We start from the raw sequence: 18,447 nt of genomic DNA, 5'->3' as shown, positions 1-18,447 counted from the left end.
TTCCTCAGACACAAGGTCATAGCTGATGAAGACGTGGGATGCAATTCTATCATGGATCAAAACATAAGCGTAATCATTCCTGCGTTTGGTAAGCTGCTGCAGGAAGTGTGTGGACTACACAAATCTTGCAGCGCCTTTAACTGACTTATTGAAGATGGAATGACTGAACAAAGTGTAGTGGAAGAAACCTCAACAAAAAGTATTTGATGGACCGATCCTTCGAATACCTTATTTCAATATGACTTTCATTGTGAAGAGGCCTACTACTGCAAGAGTTTGCTGTAACATAAAAGGTATGAGCTCGACAGACAGCAAAGCGAACAGACAGATAGATATCATTTTTTTAATCGCATTAGTATTAATTGCACCATATTTTCAAGTCAAAGGGCCACTCCCACCACAAGCTTCCTCATCACTTATACTAGAGATAGTCACAAACTTTCTATTGTGGCCTGTCGGCTCTAGGAATGGTGCCATTTGCATCTTGAACTTTTGTCATGATGCATGTTGCATGCACATCAGCTTTGCTTCTTCCATGGCTATCCTATCAGAGCTGCCCTTGGTCCGAGGAACTGCATCTTGCAACATCCAATGTAACACTTGGAAGTTGAATAGTTAGTCTTACTTTGATCTGATGGTCTGTGGTATTCTTGTTCTAGTGGTTTTTCTGGCATCCGTTAACTGCATAACAAGTCTTTCACCAGTTGAAATGTCTCTTCCAGATGCTTTCTGTTATATTTGAGGCAGTTATATGTCCCTATTCCATTTTTGTTGCCGAATATCCTGGAATTGAAATATGAAATTTAGGTCAAAGGTCAAGCACTATACCCAAGAGCTCATTCAGCACTGAAAGAGGAACTGGGGGTAAAGAAGATATCAAAACCTCGCAATTCCACTAGGAAACAATTGTTAGGAGAGGGTAGAAAGTAAGATCGAAGAAAGATAATATGAATAGTTTTATAGCCAAAGGAATAAAAGGGGTTGCAGATAGGAGCTGAAGGGACACTGCAAAGAACCTTAAGTAATGCCTACAGTGCACTGTGTAAGATACTCTGACAGCACTAGCTACCCTACGGTATGAATATCCTGGATATAGGACGTTATAATGGGAAGTACGTCGCAACAAGGCAAGAACGCAGATCATGTAAGTGTATAAATGATAATATACAAAACATATGAACATCAGAGCTAAGCATATAGCACTAGAAACTCTGAATACCATACTCTTTAATGTGAATTTCTCTATAAGTATGAGTAGGTACGTGACAAAAAAAAAAAAAAAAAAATTAAAATTAAATCAAATAGTGCACAGGCTAGTGATAGGACCGACATCGCGTTAGCTGCGTTCTTCAGCAGTCCTAGGATATTCATCTCCAGTAGCTAGCCAAATTTTGTACTGGATAATTACAGATTTTAAGAATTGTTCACAGGATAAATTCCAAGAGTAACGCATTTCCAGGACAATGACTAATTAATTTACAGACGAGAAATAAATCCCAAACTCTATAAGAAGTTTCATAGCGAGACTAAAATGTATCCAAATATGTTTAATCATTAACAATAGTGACCTAATTCACGATAAGCCACAAAAAAAAAAAAAAAAAACTCAATAATTCATGGCCACAAGTGAGGGGGAGGGTGGGTGTGGCAGGAGCGGTTTGTTAATGATAACACATAGAGGGATCCTTAGTAATGGAATGAACTGTGAAATTCAGGAAGAAGGCTTAGCACTGGTTCCTGTGAGGTCGTCAACGCTGAAGGGAAATTATGACCATAAAGATTTTAAGCTATAGTATGAGGAAAACCTTACTATCATGAGAGCAGAGATGGAAAGTAAGATGGAAGAAAACATGAACAGAGGTACGATAAAAGTAATGAGATGGATTGCAACTACTCGATCCGTTGGACGTTACCAATATGTAGTATACAGCGCACCGCTTGGGGTGCAATGATGGCAAACAAACTCTTTACGGGAGGCATTTTCCCGCGATGTAACCGAGTATGAGACTTTCCCTGAAAAAAGCCAGGACGCATATCTTAAAAAACTAACTATAGAATTTTCTTGAAAATAATCTCATTGTGTTTCCCACACCCAACTTAATGTTAAGGGCTAATGTAACCTAACATAACCTAGGGACAAGAAAAAGAAAGAAAGAAAAAAAAGGCGGGTGCTGGTGTAATACAAGCTATACATAGGTATCAGGAATTTGCACTGGATCATCCTTAATTATGAAATTTCCTCAAGGCAAGAACTTCTTTTTTTCTTTTCTCTCTCTTTTTATTTTGAAGTGCACATCTACCATAGATCCAAACTTCATTTCGAAGAGCTCACTGAAATGCACAACACTGGCAAATCTGGCCAAACTTACTTTCACAATGATAGCCAGTACCTTCAGGTACTACATATCAATAGTTGATTTGAAAAGTACTTTTCTCTCATACACAATCTGAAGACCTACAAAAACAACTTTACAATATTAACATCGTAAACATATGGATATGTTATTTATCTAACCGAATACAACTGAAGAATTTGCGATTACGATAAGCAAAGGAAAGCAAAGAAAAACAAAACAAGCTAGCATTTACTCTGCAATAATTACAAAGGATTGAGAAATTTCATCATTGCGCTTGACGGAAGTCATATGTTAAATTCTCGGAATTGACTGCGACTTCGTCGGTAACAGAATGTCACGAAATCTTTATTTTCCTGATTAATATGTTGATTAGGCAATACATTGACCTAATATATTTTAAAATAATCCTATGCTACGCCTTTATATTATTTCCAATGGCATTTGAAGTTATTTGAAAATAATGTGCTCAATAGCCACTTCCGACATCCGAACGCAATGTGTACCCAGCTGTTTACATGTGTTGACCTACGAGAGCCTGAGAAAGAGAGAGGGAGAGAGAAAACAGGAAAAAAGTCAAGGAAGATCATGAACAGGATCCAACAAACTCACCATGAAGAACTTGACTTTCGTTTCTGCGATGATGTCATCAAATACGAAAAACTCGCCAAAATTGGCCAAGGAACATTCGGGTAATACTACCTAGCTAGTACCTACCTAGGCTAATTGTATTGGTAACTTTGACCCCCCGATAAAGACTAGAAAACCTGGCTCCAAGTGACCTTTATGCCTAGTCTTGGGTAGAGAAGACGACCTTCGGTAGACATTTACTATTTACTTAGTTGCTATTCTGGTATTTTACTATGGAAAATAAAGTGAAGACTACTACCGCGACCCTTAGGTTCGGTAGCTTAGGTACTAGGCTAGGCTACCTAGGTAGTAGGCTAGCTACCCAAGCCTCTTGGTTAATGTGCTACCTAGGCTAAATGGTCGCTGTGTTTAGCTACTTAGTTATCGCTCTTTTGCAAATTGCTCTCCTTTATGGATATGCCCTTTGTTTGCCTATGATATTTACTATCTTTTGTTTATGGTTTTATGTTTGTCCCCACTAGGCTAAACACGGCGGCTGTTTTGTACCTGAACTGATAGCCTAGTAGCTTAGTTGGCCTATCAAACCAGTGAGGTGCAGTAGCAGTCCTGGTTTTTACCTTCTGGGGTAGATCTAGGGTACCTATATCTGCGGCGGCCCAGACTATGGCAGTTGCGGTTTTTGTATGCAGTTTTACCTACTGAACAAGAATTTAAAGTAATATTTATTCGGACGACTGTAATTAACCCCCCAGGGCCCAGTACTAAACACAGCGAAATACATTGGACGCCCCAATCCCTAGTGGATGTCGTATTTGCGGTTACGTTTCTTGCTGGGTAATTCTAAAGAATAGTTCCTTACGAACTACAAGGAACGTAACTGCGAATACGACATCCACTTGGGATTGGGATGTCCAATGTATTTCGCCGTGTTTAGTACTGGCCCCTGGGGGTTAATTACAGCCGTCCGAATAAATATTACTTTAAATTCTTGTTCAGTAAGTAAAATAATATAGGAAAATGTCAATTGCCATAGTCTAGGGCACTGTGGATTGCTTCTGTAGAAATATCCCGTCTGGAATTGAAAATATAATTTCAAACTAGTTATGTTTGTAGCCATGTGTACTTTGAACGTTTCTGGTATGCCCCCCATTAGCAAGTGACTAGGGTAAAGCACCATTGTGCGAACAGGCGTACACCTGTACCGGTGCGCAGTCACTTTCCCAAAAAATAACAACCACTCCTAGTATCCTGAATTAGACACCAGTCATAACTCAACCAGCGTGGAAGTAACACCTCGAGACCTCTACTTACCTCTCTAAATAAGTGTAGAGGAAACAACCGAGTGGACTAGCTGATCCAGTTTTGGCCGCATATGGATCCACCCTCTGAAAAAGTACTTTAACACGTCCTGACACTGGAGATGGGCACCAGTCACGAGTCATCGGTGGTGAGAGCAATAGCTCGAGACCTCTACTCTTCTCTCGAAATAAGTATTTCTCCTAAGTTAGTAATTAAGACGATATTTCAAGATTAAACAGAGGTTAATGAAAGTCTAGCCATGCGCAGTGCAAACATACCTCCGTGACGCTTTCAAAATTTTTACTCAAAACACCAAAAATGTAGAAGATTGACTGACGCCATCTCGATGTTTCGGAGTCACTTGTATCAATAAACTTTCCATTCCATGTGCTAAATCCGCACACCACTTGTACCCATAGACGCTGGGGCACTTTTTTCACAACAATCGTAAACAATGACACTATCTGTCTGGCTTCCAAGAAACTCACGATTTTTTAATAGAAAGAAGCGTGTACTAGATAATTATTTAAATAAATAGTTAAAGGCCATGAATTGCATAAATTTTTTACATATTCGTGATAATTAATTTGAAAATATTTGATGTTGAAAAAGTAACCAGATTCCCGACTCAAATATCAACAGTTTTGCTGTGAACAGTACCTACGGTGTTGTTCGCGCTCTCCTATTGTTTATCAGTGTTGCCAATTGGTATATGTTTACCCTCCAAACTGGGTATAAGACTTATGCAAAACCGGGGAAATAAGTGAAATTATCTCATCTATTGTAGGTATATATACATATTAGAGCAATTTTATCATTATTGCATTACTATGACAACTAGAATTCATGGAAACAGTGTGTAAATGCATCGATGTATGTGTGAAGCTCCACTAAATTGGCAACAATGAAATTTTGCCATTTGTAGCATGGAATTATTAAAGGTTACATTTATTTCTGGCATACAATTATTAAAAATAAAAAAGTCAAAATAGTAATATATGTAGTCTTAAATCAATGGAAAGTGCTAGCAAAAAAAAAAAAAAGAAAATAAATTTTTGTCATAACCTGTTGTCTGCTCGGCGATGGTTTTTGGCAGCCAGATGTACGACAAGGCTAGAAATATTGGATTATATCTAATTTAGAAATATCTGTAATTTTGGGGGGTTAATTTGGTTGCAAAAAAGGGATATAATAGACATGAATTGATATAAACAATTTGAAGTAACATAAAGTAAAGCTAAAATAAATAATGAGTAAACAATTAAGTGAACAAAGCTTTGCACCTCATAAACAGTGTAGTGTGCCCACAACTGTGTTTGTGGAGTGAGCGCTTAGGAACCAGGAACTGCAGCATAGTTCAAGTGCAATTTGGGGTGAATTAAGACCAACATGTATATAATTACAATCAAATAAGCACTGTGGAGTTTCATTTGTGATGGCAGTAAGGATAAAACCACCGATTACAAGGTAAAAATGACTTTCAGTTCAAACCATGACCGCGGGAATAAGAATTTTCATACTTTCACAAATATAGGCAACAAAATGTTGTTTTATTGTGCTGATTACAACTGCAATCTTGAGTAAGATCAAGAAACATCACATATATATGCTAATATTGTTCAAATGAGCGCTGAGAAGGATGTGAGATCCATGTGGGTTACAAAAGGGACTGGAGGTGAATGACGCCATATTGGATTTAAAAACTGCCTTGAAAACTTATTTTACGAAGACCTCACATGTTTATTTTAGTACGTATGGTGCTTTCATGTATCACATTATGTTGACAAAACTTCAATCTTTTGAGTGGTATGTTTAAAGATGTAATTGTAGTCTTGTTTAACTAATTGAATATCGAGTGAATAAGGCTGATCCACCTGAGTATGATGGATCCAAGGCTGTGTTTCCCCTTGTTTTCCCAAGTCACAAAATAATGCTATAATTTCCAGTTAAACAGAAGTTAATGAAAGTTTAGCCATGTGGAGTGCAAACTTACTTCCTTGACGCTTTCAAAATTTTTACTTTAAACACCTTATATGTAGAAGGTTGATGCCATCTCGATGTTTGCAGAGTTACTTGTGTCAAGAAACTTTCCATTTTGTACATGCAACTTCCCCGGCAGATATATACTTAGCTTATGTCTCTGACGTCCGACAGAAATTCGAATTTCGCGGCACACGCTGCAGGTAGGTCAGGTGATCTACCCCCCTGCCGCTGGGTGGCAGGAATAGGAACCGTTCCCGTTCTAGAACCAGATTTTCTCTGTCGCGGTAGTGTCAACATATGTTGTTGCTACCTCCTGACTTGATTTTCGTTTTTCATCGCCATCGATCTTCTGGGCTGTCTTTTGCAGGGAAGTACTGGGTCTTTGGTTCGGCATACGCTTTTATTAACTTTTTAATGAATTTGGCTTCGAAAATTTCGAAGAATATATGACGTGTAACTACCGAAATTTTCGGTAGAGACTCACATAGTTTGCAAGAAAGGGAAATATTAATATTTATTCATTAATACGTGTAATAAGTGTTAGAATTGATTGAGGAAATATACTGACTTCCTACTTTAGGGAGTCAGTAAAGCATGTAACTAGATACGTTTCTTTTAAAAGTTTTTTAGAAACTCGTACTAACGAGCAATTAGAGTATTAACAGTACTAGTAGTGTTGCATCCTCATCACCTTCTTACTTCGCAGAAACTTCAAATTCATAATTGCAATTTGAAGACAAGGATTGTGGCTCAAAATGCGAGCTATTGAAAGGTAAGAAGTGATTACTAGTGTTCCCCATTGCAGTGGAGGGTGCGTCTGATCGGCTCTGTCTCGCTCCCAGGCCTAGACCTCTTTCAAGCTCCCAAGCCCAGGGGAGAAGGAATGTCGAAAGCCGTAAGGGGGTTTCAGAGAATCCCCACCGGTCAGGCGTCCCCTCGGCAGGTTCTGTAGAGCGTCCCAGACTGCCAAGGATAGCCATTGAAAAGGCATCCTTAAAAAAGTGCGTCTCTTCATCTTACATCCGAAAAGACGAAGAATGTATATGTTTGATGATCTAGCGCGTTCTCTGGAAAACTAAGAGAACACTGAGCAAGAGCCAGCCAGGAACTTAGGAAGCCGCGTTCCAGCAAGCTAGCGTGAGCCACGTTCCAACAGCCAGCAGCGAGCCGCGTTCCAGAAAACAGACTAGCGCGAGCCGCGTGACTACAATCACCTCCCCTTGCCAGGGGCCAAAAGCTCAAAGGGGAAGAATTTCTTCCACCCTTCTCCAGTCTCCTGATAGACTATGTTGTTGTTCAGGACTCTCGGACAATGTAGCGCCAGCCAGGCGCCAAATGCCAATACAGGCGAAAAACGCCAGAGGCGGACAGTTCCAAGGAACTCTGTCATGGTCGGATACTGAGAAGGAGCGGGCCTCCCCCCCCCCAACCTGGCGCAAATGCGCCAGAGGCGAACAAATCGGACAGATATAAGAGTGTCCGATGTGGACATCGCCAGACAGCCTAGAGAGACTTCCAAGCTCGAAGCTCCAGCAAGTGTGGAGGAGCCAAGCCAGGCGCGAGGCGCCAGCCAGGCTCTAGGAGCCAGCCAGGCTCTAGAAGCCAGCCAGGCGCCATCCAGGTGCCAGGCTCCTTCAAGGGTAGGCTCCAGTCAGGATTGAGGATCCATCCAGGCGCAAGGCTCCTTCCAGTAAAGAGAAACCTAAAGCTCTGTCATGTAAGAGGGCTAGTCCCCATTGATATGATACAGGTAAGCTCTGCCATGTAAGTGGGTCAGCCCCCATTGGCACGATCCGAGAAGGCTCTGTCGTGTAAGCGGCTAGCCCCCATTGACATGATCCAGAAGGGTTTGTCAGTCATAGGTCCCTACCTCGCTGAAACTCTTGAGGCATGCAGACTCATAGACAGTAATCATGAAGTCTTCTGCCAAGCTCCAGGCGCAAGGCGCCAGCCAGACGCAAGGCTCCAGCCAGGCGCGAGGCGCTAGCCAGGAGGGAGGAGCCAATCAGGCGCCAGCCAGGCGCGAGGCGCCAGCCAGGCTCTAGGCGCCATTCAGGCGCAAGGCTCCAGCCAGGCGCGAGGCGCTAGCCAGGCTCCAGGCTTCACCCAGAAGAGATCTATATCAAAGAATGCCCTGGCCTTCTTTGAGACAATGTGATCTCCTAAGCACTTGACAATTGCATTGATGATTCCTTCAAACAGCTGAGAATTAAAAGCGCATGAAGTGCGAGCTTTTCTGTATTCTTGTTCTTTCCTTAACAATATGTCATAAGGACATATTAGCTGTCACATACGGGAGATGCAACTCTGTGTTGACTTCCCATATCCGAAGGATGTCAAGATAACCTACGAGAGATCCTTCTCTCTTGGTTGATACGTGTCTGCGGATACATTGCTGGGATAGGGAGCCGATACTGATCCTTAACTAGTGAGTTAAATTTGATTTAACGTCGTGTTTTTTCTTTGGGTTGTTTGAAAGGAGTTTGGGGATAACTCTTTTCAACTTAAGCACTAACCCTCGTGTTAGGATCAGGTGATCGGGATCGGTGTTGTGCTCCTTAATTATGCCACTAGGCATAGGCATATTGTCATGTAAGAGGCTCTGTCGAGTAAATGGATAAGACCCCATCGACAGACCCACAAGAACTCTTAGCCATAGGTCACATCCTCGCTGAGGCTCTTGAGGCGAAGCAGATTCCTAGGCATTAGCCATGGAATCTTCCGCCTGAACAAGTAGGAACCAAGGTTTTATTTATTTATTACCTACAACGTATGTTGTTTACCTGTCTATTCAGTAAATAGTTGTCTCTTACCCACCACCAAGGGTGTCAATCAGCTAAGTATATTATCTGCCGGGGAAGTTGCATGTACAAAAATAAAATGAATATTGTTAGAATACAATAAAGTTTTGTACATACTTACCCGGCAGATATATACGATGAATGGCCCACCCAGCCTCCCCTCAGGAGACAGGTGGAAGAGAAAATCTGGTTCTAGAACGGGAACGGTTCCTATTCCTGCCACCCAGCGGCAGGGGGGTAGATCACCTGACCTACCTGCAGCGTGTGCCGCGAAATTCGAATTTCTGTCGGACGTCAGAGACATAAGCTAAGTATATATCTGCCGGGTAAGTATGTACAAAACTTTATTGTATTCTAACAATATCATTTTTCTGTGCTAAATCTGCACTCCGCTCGTACCCATAGACACTGGGACACTTTCTTCATAACAATCTTAAACGATGAGGGTGTTTCAGCCTCCGGATGGGTAAACAGTTATTGTTCAAGAAGAAGAAGAAGAAGAAGAGTGCGCTAGATAACATTTCAATAATTAGTTAAGGTAAAACACCACTGTGTGGACAGATGGACACTGTACCATCGCGCAGTAACTTTCCCAAAAAGTAACTTTAGCACTTCCAGTATCCTGAATTAGATGCCACCCATAACCCAACCAGTCTGGAAGCAATAGCTCGAAACCTCTACTTTCCTCTCGAAGTAAGTGTTTTCTCTCAGGTCACAAAATAATGCCATAATTTCCAGTTAAACTGAAATTAATGAAAGTCTAGCCATGCACAGCGCAAGTCACAAAATAATGCCATAATTTCCAGTTAAACTAAAATTAATGAAAGTCTAGCCATGCACAGCGCAAGTCACAAAATAATGCCATAATTTCCAGTTAAACTGAAATTAATGAAAGTCTAGCCATGCACAGTGCAAATTTTACTTAAAACATCTTATTTGTTCCGACACGTTATACAAACCATCAGTCCATTACATAAGGAATTACTATTCAGCGCCAGCTGGACCGGTCGTAAGATTTACTAACAAGGTAGTTTGGCAGTAACTGCTTGTCCGATGGACGGGAGTCCTGCCTGACTGGAGGTAAACATACCACTTTGCTTTTGACCGTCATCGGGTGAAGACCTGTGCTCACCTCTCTGCCTGCCTCTGTCGTGAGATTATTATCAAAGCTGCTTACTTTTCAACCTGTTTCTATAGAATACAGAGAACTCCCGAGTCCTTAGCCTACAGTACTGTTTTTAAAGGCAACATTTTTATTCATGAAATATACGCCTCATATCCAAAGCCCGTAGAGGAGCTAAATGTAAAAAAAGGAAAAGTAATTCCAGTAACATTAAGATTTTCTCCATGGAAGTTGCCCTCTGAAGTTGCAAGGTAGATTGTTTAGATGATATTCTTAAACAGAAATTCCTTTGCCGTGCTGAAAAGCATGATAACTCCAGGCAAATCTTTACCGATGGCTCCAAATCCAGTGCAGGCGTTGGGTTTGGAGTGGTATATCCTGACAGGGGTATTTGTGGTGCACTACCAAGTTCAGCTTCTATTTTTACTGCTGTACTTTTTAGCACTAAAGAAAATTGTTATTTAGAAGGTGATCATTTTACTATTTTTAGTGGTTCCAAGAGTGCCTTGGAAGCTGTGACATCTTTTAATCCAGTAAACCCTGTGGTACTGGAAATAACAGAGTGGCTGTTTTTATTAAAACAAAAACAGAAGGCAGTAAACTTCTGCCGGGTTCCTTCACATGTTGGCATTGTTGGAAATGAACGAGCTGATGAACTGGCTGAGTCAGGGACGTAAAAAAACCCAAGAAGTATAGCAATTCCTTGCTCAGACTACATTCCTGAAATTAAAAAGACAGTAGAATCAGTTTGGCAATTTTATTGGACAATAGAGAGCAATAATAAAATGAGAGAACTCACTGATGTAATCAACCCCTGGCTTTATATGTTAGAAGACCATTGGAAAGAGACTGCATTATATAGGTTACGGATCGGCCACACATGGATTACTCATGGTTTTTTAATGAACAATGACCCTAAACCATTTTGTGGGGATTGTCTTGATCCCCTCACAGTAAAACATTTAATAGCAGAATGTCCCAGCTTAATGTCAGTAAGGAACCGTCATTTTAACGTAGTTGGAAGAACGGAATTTAAACTAGATACCATTATATGAAGAGATTTTAATGATGATAGCCTATTTAGTTATGTTCAAGAAGCAGGTCTTCTTGAAAAAATTTAGGTTAATTTGGTTATGATGTTTGAGTTTGTGTATATGTTTTAGTATGTATTAGTGTATATCATTTGCTTTTAAGTCTTTTACTTTGGTAAATTTTTATGTACATAAAGTTTACCTCTAATTAATATAATATTTATTACCATATAGTATAAAGTTTTAGTACTTTTAATATCTATTTATTTCACAGAATTGTGTAGAATTTGGAAGTGTGCGAGGTGCCTGTGTTGCTTGTACTTTTGCTTACAATTACAATTTGAAATAGGTGTGTAGGTGGGATGAGTATTTTGTGTTTTTTGGTTCTTTATAGCTCTCTGACAGATATTATATAAATATATTTATAGCTTTTTAATTGACTTTTTCCTTTGTAATTCCTTTTAATGATACGGTGTCAATAACTTCGTCGTTGCGACGCTAGTAAGAACTAACAGATCAATCAATCTGATTGGCTGGAATTCTCGCATATGTGTATGCCCATCTCTCCTGCACCGCATTTTGTCGGTGTGAGAATTTTCAGACAGAGATATATCTCAGTAGACTCATTATCATCTTTCTGTTTACCCCAGGTGTAACAGAAGTCTGTAGCCTAGTCTTCCGCTTCAGCGCAACTGCCCCATCGGCCGCTGGGATGACGCAGAATGATATTCTTCAGAAAATTTGATTTTGTCTTCTAATATACATTTCCTAATTCATAATGTGTTCAATTATTCTTTGTTCATCCCGAATTGTAGATGAATAACAGAAGACTTCGCCTGTTCCCTGCCCTACTAGCTCTACTTCCAAAGTAAATAGAAATGTCCTTCCTGATCCAACCCACAAGAAGTGCTTTTCAGGCAGTACAATCCCTGTGTTTTCATTACTGAAAGACACTCCGCTTTCATTGCAAACTCTGACTTTCTTGCTGAGCAGCAATGAAGTAGCGGATTAGCTTTTTCAGTCCTATGTAAAACAACAGGGATTAAACCCGTCTTCACTGTAAAACAACAGGGATTAAAGCTGTCTTCACTGGCTGGTGTCATTGACTGGACTTTTTGTATGATCAGAATCTTGAAGACATAGTTCTGCATTCACCTTAGTCATTCACTAGTAATATAGTGTTGTTTTTCCTTAGTTCAGATTTAACTACTGAGAAACTTCTGTCTTGCCATCACAGGGATGTGCATGTGCCTTGAGAGAAACATCATCTTGTCTCTCAACATCAGCGGCGAACAAGATAGACAATTTGCTTGGTTGTTCTCAGCATAACCCTTCAAAAGGCAGGTTTCATGTGACTACGTCTTGGATACGTGGCAGCGCAGTAAGTGGGCATCTGTTGACGAGTCCAAGTCCGTCATGAGCTACGCTTTGGACTTTGTATTGGTTGATCCAGATCAGTCATTTATTTGTCCTATTGGCGTGTTGCTATACCCATAAAGGATTGACGCCCTTCAGTGAGTGTCGGTGTCTTTATCTGCTTCGGACTGCCATTGCAGAAGTGTCCGATGACACATCTTTCTCTGAGTCTTACGAGACTGTGAGAGACTTCTCTGCAGTTGGATAGTCCAGTGAATGGATACATTTCATCACTCCGAAGAATATGTCGGACAGGAAGATAGATGAGGTCTCATTGTGACCATATTTATATCTTTCTTCCTTCGGGTCTGCCCACAGGTCCTTGGACCCTCCTTTCCTTGGACCAGTGTTGGATGCATGCAGGTTGTGTTTGCTTATGTGGCTCCTTCAAGAGGACAAGTTGCATCTAATCTATGGTGTGCGGTTCTAGAGGTAAGAAGGATGCGAGAGTGACTGGCCTCTCCACCTTCCCCATCTCGTCCTTCTACTCCTCTTCCTTCGGGTTGAGAATAGGACTCGAACTTCCACTGGCTGGTTGGGCAATTGATGCGGTAAGCTTACACATCGAGCTTCCTTTTTATTTTTCTTATCAAAATCATAGAAGCAATCCCGCTCCTTCTTCCCAGAACTTTGCAATAATGCCTCTAACTCTTGAATATTCTTCCCAGCTCATTTTCGGATGACTTATGATTCCTCACTCATTTCGAAAAGGCCCAGAAGTCTGACTCTTGAACATGCAGCTCCCATACTCCAATCAAGTTGTCAGAGGCAGGGCATTCCTCCTCACTCTTATGACCAGGAGGAATAGCCCAGGTGTGCAGAACTCCAGTCAGTTCTAGAGGCTCACTCCCATTCCTCCCACCAATCAGTGAGTCTTCCTCGTGTAAAGGACCGAGTGTTTGTATATCATGGAGGAACAAATCACAGTTTTTGAAAGTAAATTGTATTTTTCCTAACTATACAAACCTGAGGTCCTTTACATTTATGTCCACCTCATGCCACCTCTCAATCTGAACCTGGGCCGAAAGGCAAAGTGGAGTGTTTACATCCGGGTAGACAGGCCTACCCGCCTACCAGACGGTAGTTACTGCCTAACCACCTTGTTCAAGAATTTAACGGCCGTTATTCCAGCTATGCTGAAAGTAATTCTTCCTCATGTAAAAGAAATTCTTCCTCATGTAAAAGACCTCAGATTTGTATACGTAATTAGGAAAAATATAATTTATTTTTCAAAAATTTTGATTTTTCCCCTTTAACTTTGGGACAAGACATGTATTCATCTGAAATTTATGCTTACGCTTTGGGAATTTCTTAGGGGAACTTTGGTGGTTTGTCCTTTGTTTCTTCTGGAAATTCCTCTTCTCCTTCATCCTTTCGCTAGCTATCGGATGAAGGTAGAGTGTTATGGTTTTTCTGTAATTTCCAAACACTCGGGCAAGACAGAAATCCCCGGTAATTGTTTTTACGAAAGTCAGGAGTCTCACTAAGACATTAAATTCTTTGGAATTTCCAGCATTCGCAGGGTGATTTGGTTTTCTGAGATTTCCAAACACTCGGGCAACGAATATTCCCAATGATTATTATAATAATCGGGAGTCTCGCCGAGTGCCTAGATCCCTTGGTTTCATTGGCGCTTGCCGAGTGCTTGGCTTCATCATATTGCTGAGTACGAGGGTGAGAAAAGGCTCCCCCGATTATTGTCATACAAGAGTGAGTTTTTTCTTGCCGAGCATGGGAATTCTTACGAATTCTAATGCTCGCTGAGTGCTCACTTTATTGGACCTTAGGGTCTGAACATGGAGGACAGCAGACACAATCCCTTTTGCTCTTCTTGGAGCTTTGGCCTTGAAGGAGAATAGTTAATTGGGAAGCAGTGATAGTTCTTTGTTGACGAATACCACTCATAATTATGTAGTGGTGATTGGCTCAGCTGGGCTCGACCAGACAGATCAATCTGCTGATCTGAGTGCTCGGCTCTAACAAACGAACTCTGCTCTTGATCGGTGCGGTTCCTTGCCATGACATAGCACCCTCCTTCCCTGTGTTGCAGCGAGCCTTCAAGGGGTCATCGTCTTTTGTCTTCGTTATCTGATGCCTTCTAACCTCCCTCTTCAAAGGTTTCCACGTCCCAAGAAGAGGAAGGTATTCTCCGCCCATTACAAAGTCTCGCTTCAAGACTTCTAAGGGTCTGCATCCTTTCGTAGATTTAGTCGGCCTACTTTTCATGGGTTATGTCTTGGTTTTCGTGTACTATCCCTGGTTAGTATGTTGTTTTGCATCAGCACAACTCCCTCATCACAACTTCTGGATTCATCACTCACTTTCACTGGACGTCTGGAGAGATCTGCCCTTGGAACTTATTCTCCATACATGAGAGGCTAACAGCCACATGGGAGATGTTCAGTTCCCCTCCATACATGAGAGGTATATGATACCACATGGGAGGCTTCAGGAAGGATCTGGAGAGATCTGCCCTTGGAACTTATTCTCCATACATGAGAGGCTAACAGCCACATGTAAGGTGTTTAGTTCCCCTCCACACGAGAAGTTTACGATACTTCACGGGGGGTTAGACTTGACCAAGATGAGACTTTGACTGATTAGACTAACATTGAGGTACTCGTTCCTTCCGTTTCTCACCTGAGCATTGACTGAAGGTGAGTTGACGATATTAATCCAAGGTAATAGTTTAATGAGATTATGCCAATGTATACATCGGTTGGTCGGGCTGAAACAATGATTGAGCCCACCTCCATTTAAATGTTGTAAATCGGGCTAATTCAGGAGTTCAGGTGTTGTATTGCAATACAGCTACTTGTCGACTTATGACCTATGCGAGTTAAGACTGATCGACTTTACAACCACCTGCAACTAAAACGACTGGGAAGCGACTTGAGCAAGAAAGAATGGTGTCCAGTTGAACATACGACAGATTTTCCCCAGTTCCCGCCTCTCCACACACGCAGCTCACTTTTCGTGCTGCTAATGACTATTATCATGCATTGGCAACAAGGATATAACACCAGTAAACTTATGCCATCAAACACAACCATAGATAAAATTGAGAGAGAATAATTTAAATCAAAAATTCAAGACTTGAAAGAACACATTTTACTGTAGTTTTCACACTAATAAAATATTAGTAATTTAACTAATGGTAAAGCTCGTACTATGATGAAATCAAGTGAAAATACTGAATGGAATTACGTAATATTTTTACACAATAAACATGCCCACAATGCAGTCTGTTAACAAAAAAATAAGTTAATTCACGAGACGTATTAAATTCATATTTCTATTTAAAAACACGTCGTATAATGACAAATTATTTTGTCTCATATAAGTAAAGTATCTAGATATTTTCTACTAATTAGAAGCAAGGCAATTCGCTCCAAATTGAGTTAAATACGGCAAAATAAAATGTAAACATGGCGAAATAAACTCATATTCGCCATCAGCTGATTTTGAAACCAAAACATTGACCACTTGTTAGTATTTTTAATAATATGAGAATACATACAATATTATTGGATACAATAATGTACAACTTTTTAAAAGATTCACGGAAAAGTTGCATGTTCATTGTATTTTTAATTCATAAATATACATAGCCGTCTGCAGCCTGACATCGAAATATAGAATACATCCCTAAAAAATGAAGCCTTTAGGTAATTCCACATACAAATAGCTTAGTTTCCGACTTAGCCTGCTACTAACTACGTTCTGACACTGCTTTTTATAATTTTATTACTCATATATTTTAACTTCATCAATTTATAACTTTAATGGTACAAATTTCTTTAAAATAGTGTACTTAGCCTACATTCCCGAGTTAGCCTACCCAATCGTAAGTCTAGATACAGTGCTAAAATTCTGAGAATCTGCACTTTATTATTGGTGACTTTCATATCTGAAATTTTGTAGCTTCATAACTATCTCTATTAGTTTCTTAGTTGATTATTATTGTAGAGGATAAAGAGATGAACAAAATAATGAATGAATTTTAGCGATAACTGCATTTGAATGTCGCCGTCGCCGTCAAACCGTAAACAAAGCACAGCGGAGCCATCTATTGAGGAAAATGAACAGTAAACTATTCGCTAACGAAATAAAGAATTTCTAGCATGGATAAAGATTTATGGTTGCACTTCTTGCCTCTAGCATAATATAATCTCATTGGTAGCATATCGAATAGGTAAAATCAAGCTGAACCACTGGAGTTTCCGGACCATAGAATGCCGGTTTTAAGATATTCAACTGTATTAAAAAACTTCTAAATTATATCGTATATGTAGTATACAGTATACTGTAGGCTAGGTTACTGTATTCGTGTATATGTGATATATGTAGCATGAAAACATCATCGTATACGCAAGGCTAACTTGTTAAATGTTATTCAATTTCTCTTTGTACTGAATTATCATAAGCCAATATGCATTGAACCTAGAGAATTAGCTGAAATTAATAATTACTATGCCATGTATGTATGAAGTAATGCTGTGTAGTGTAGGCTAGGGTACCCTATGTGTAAAGATGGTACTGATTACCCTAGTTTAGGCTAGGCTAGTAAAATATTCTTACGGTAGTAAATTAACATGGGCCAACTTACATCCAAATCGATTTACGACCAGTTGGTCGGAACCAATTGCGGTCGTAAGTCGACAACTACCTGTATGGAGTTTTCATATTAAAACTAATATTGTAATACCTACCTGAACACCTGAATGACAACCCCCCTCCTCCCCTCGTCATATGATTAATGATTTAGCGATTAACGTAGGTGGTCACTATTGGCCAGTTGCTGGCGGCAGCGTTGCCAAGCGTGGACAGGTGACTCAGTAAACAATGTTTACCTGCAGCGTTTGTAACGCTGGCAGTTAAAATCTTACCTAAGTGTGGGCAATTTTGTGGGGTGTTGTTCTGGCTGCTCAGGTGATCTGGGCTAATTCAGGTGTTCAGGTAGGTATTACAATATTAATTTTAATATGAAAACTCTATATTTCAAAGGATTGGGGGGGGGGGGGAGAAACTTAAGCATATATGAGGGCCATCAGTGTCTTGAGAGGGTAAGTATATATAAAACTATTTTATCATAAAAATATCATTTTTTAAGAATAACTTGTATTTTTCCTAACATACAAACTTGAAGTTCTTCACATTAACAGTCTACCTTACCCACCCTACACCCACACTCTTGTACCTGGGCTGGATGGCAAAGTTGAGTGCTTTCCGGTAGGTGGGGTGGGCTTATCACTGCCTTACTTGTTGTTAGTTAATGACCTTGTCTGAGAGTTAAGTGGTTGTTCCAGCTTGTATTCACAAGCTAAATCCAATGTAATAAAGAACTTAAGTTTTTCGAGTTAGGAAAAATACAAATTAACTTAAAACCTTAAAGGTCAGTTGTGCACTTATATACTGTAGAGTACCATTGATAGGGAAAAGATGAAGTAAAAAAATATGTAGCATAAAAGGAAAGTGGAAATATATCACTCATAGATGTTAATCATCTTGGGGGTAAATTGTAGTATGTTCCCATGCCCATGTTTCAATTTTTTTCCCAGTTTTCCAGAGACCAGGTTAACTTAAACTGTGTGGTAAAGATATACTACTTTTTTCTTGGTTACAGTGAGGTTTTTAAAGCACGAGACAAGAGAACAGGGAGAGTTGTGGCACTCAAGAAAATTCTCATGGAGAACGAGAAGGAAGGGGTAAGTGTGAAGCAAATGAAATTTATTTTATGTTGCTAACTTGTTCTAATGTGCAAGTTGTTGTACTGTAAACATTAGCTAACTTTGTTAATGAATCCTTATTTTGTTCCTAGACGATATACAAACCTGAGGTCCTTTACA

At 40.1% G+C, this 18,447-nt stretch overlaps 1 protein-coding gene across 2 annotated transcripts in view; it reads left to right on the top strand.

Moving 5' to 3' along the window:
• The first annotated feature begins 2,837 nt into the window (after window positions 1-2,837).
• Window positions 2,838-18,447, top strand: part of LOC135220527 (cyclin-dependent kinase 9-like) — a 167,725-nt gene continuing 152,115 nt past the window's right edge. For both annotated transcript variants that reach the window (XM_064257708.1, XM_064257707.1), the window contains exons 1-2: window positions 2,838-3,046; window positions 18,225-18,306. In XM_064257708.1, the coding sequence (XP_064113778.1) occupies window positions 2,853-3,046; window positions 18,225-18,306 (276 nt within the window). In that variant the 5' untranslated portion in view covers window positions 2,838-2,852. The remainder of the gene's footprint in view (window positions 3,047-18,224; window positions 18,307-18,447) is intronic.

The sequence above is a fragment of the Macrobrachium nipponense genome, chromosome 2, assembly GCF_015104395.2.
Source record: "Macrobrachium nipponense isolate FS-2020 chromosome 2, ASM1510439v2, whole genome shotgun sequence".
Lineage (NCBI taxonomy): Eukaryota > Metazoa > Arthropoda > Malacostraca > Decapoda > Palaemonidae > Macrobrachium > Macrobrachium nipponense.
Note: the sequence above shows the minus strand (reverse complement) of the source record. Positions and strands in the feature narration are given on the sequence as shown.